This window comes from Penaeus monodon, chromosome 24, assembly GCF_015228065.2.
Source record: "Penaeus monodon isolate SGIC_2016 chromosome 24, NSTDA_Pmon_1, whole genome shotgun sequence".
NCBI classification, from domain to species: domain Eukaryota; kingdom Metazoa; phylum Arthropoda; class Malacostraca; order Decapoda; family Penaeidae; genus Penaeus; species Penaeus monodon.
The window spans coordinates 36,257,152-36,259,391 of record NC_051409.1 but is presented as its reverse complement, the minus strand read 5'-3'; the positions used below and the strand labels follow the sequence as shown (position 1 = coordinate 36,259,391).

General features: G+C 42.3%; 1 protein-coding gene across 1 annotated transcript in view; it reads right to left on the bottom strand.

Moving 5' to 3' along the window:
• The window catches only part of LOC119588756, a gene marked incomplete in the record, with an annotated part of 62,293 nt that overhangs the window by 46,101 nt on the left and 13,952 nt on the right, over positions 1-2,240 (bottom strand). Inside the window, 1 exon segment of the mRNA XM_037937395.1 lies at positions 224-2,240. Within this exon segment, the coding sequence (XP_037793323.1) occupies positions 224-2,240 (2,017 nt within the window).

Genomic DNA, 2,240 nt, shown 5'->3' with positions numbered 1-2,240 from the left:
TTTTTAGTTAAAGAAAATATTGAGGTTTTATAGAAACCTCTAGCAATGTATTAGCATGTTCAAGTCATTTGAGATTGTGGGTTCTCAGTATGAGCTTCTACAATATAATCCCATTTAGTGAATAAGATCATTAATTGAGAAAAAAAAATCCCAGAAATGTTGCACATTTTGCAGTGTAAATAACAAAAATGGGGGAAATATACAATAACGATGAAAAACACACCTGACTTAAGTGGCACATGACTTGGAGAGGTTGCTGTCAAGTCATCGAATATTCCATCATCTGTGAAGAATGAAGATGCCATTGTGGACCCACCAAACATAAGGCCAGGTTGATCCGCGATCTCATCATCAATCAGAAAATCTTGATCCAAGTCTCCCCTGCCAGAGTTTAAGGTGGGAGTGCACTTCCCAGAAAGCGTCGAGCGGTCAGACGATTCCACCATGGGATTCCCTGTGGTTGACTTCGGAGAATCTATAGAGGAATCCACAGATGATTTCATGTCCGTTGCTTTAACTAAAGTCATCCCCATGCCCACTGGTTTCTTCTTGTCAACAGGTGACCCAACTGGTGATTTTTGGGAACTCTCCGGCTTGGCAATATGAACATCTGTTGGGACACAAGATGGCTTACTTACTTCACTTGGGTTTGTCAGTTTTTCTGGTGATACGGAAGGAAGCTTTGGTTTTGGCTTCAAGGGAGGTTTGGATAACTCTTCAGTTGATGTTCTTTCCTCTGAACTTGAAGTTGAAGGAACCAACCCCTCAGCTGATTCCTGTCTTTTAATTTCAAGAATCGTGGCCTTGCTCTCACTGATTTCTGGTTCTGTGAGTGAGTAGTCATCCCTGGCTTCTTCTGTGCTCAACTCCACTGTTTCACTTAATGATTCCAGTATCTCAAATGATGACTCAGACTGTGGAGTTAGAATCTTCATTCCAAACTCATCTGGAGACTGGAGGTAATGCCCATTCACCATTTCCCCTGTGTCACAACTATCCTCAACTCTCTCAGATAAACTGCTGTCTGTGTAGTCATTAGTAGTCTCTGACAAATACTCTGATGAATCCCCGTCAAATGTCACAACATGTAATTTCTCCTTTTCAATAACATCATTTGCTGCTTTATTCTCATTTGCTTTGTTGTTTTCTGGACTAAGTTTCAAAGGTACTTCTTTGACTATAAGTGGAGTTTTTTCATAGGAATTTTCATAATAACTTCCATGATTTTCAGCTTCTAAAAGGATATTATTGTCTGTATGCGTTTCTACCTCAATTGAACCCACAATCAGAATGTCTTCAGCCTTTGGATGTGAGGTAGAAAGTTTAGGATTTATTCCCTGTTGTATTTCACCACTTATCTCATTTTGTGCATCACTTTTCACATTCTTGCATTCACTGTATTCCAGCCTTCTACACACAGGCTTACTAAGTTCTACAGTCTTTTCTGTGACGGGCATGACTAGAATAGGTGTCTTTTCCAAAGATGTGGGTCTGATTACTGGTTTCTTCAGACTACTTTTTCTCACTGGTGGTTGTGGAGTAGTCTTTGTAGGAGTCTTCTCCAGCATGGCGACACGGTTTCTGACTAGACCTGAGCTTCCAGGGATCTTTGTCACATTTGTGCTTGAGTTATTAGAATTATTTGATGAAGCACCTTCACCACTCCTTCCAGCAGCGCCCTGGTACCCGTAGCCAATGCGACCACGACTGTATGGAGCAAACTTCTGTCTTGCCATACTGTAGGTTATTGTGCCTTCACGTTTTTCTTTACTTGGTTCGGATTTCTTTTCCTGGGGAACCTCTGGTTTGACTGATGAAAGTTGTGGTTCAGAGGGACTTGATTCTTTACATTCTAAACTGCGTCTCTTCAATTCGAATTCTCCTGTGCCATTAAAATGGACTTCCATATTACCTGACCGCCTCTTAATGGAATCTATCTGTGCCCTCTTCCCTCTGAGCCATGCATCGGACATATCTTCTGTACTCTCTACATTACTGGATCCAAGAGTGTCTGTCTCCCCTTCACCACGAATCTTGTCGCTTTCACTCGAGGATCCCAGCCCGGAGTCCACTTCAGTCCCCGACCTGGTGGAGGACTCCGAGTCTCTTGACACCCGAGGAATCCTCTGACTATTATTCAAGAATTGCTGCTTTGCTTTAGGCGTTTGTTCTAAGGGGGTTTTGGAGGGGGTATTGGAAAGAGATCTTAATGAGGGGCTCTTCGTTCTGTCTCTGACTAA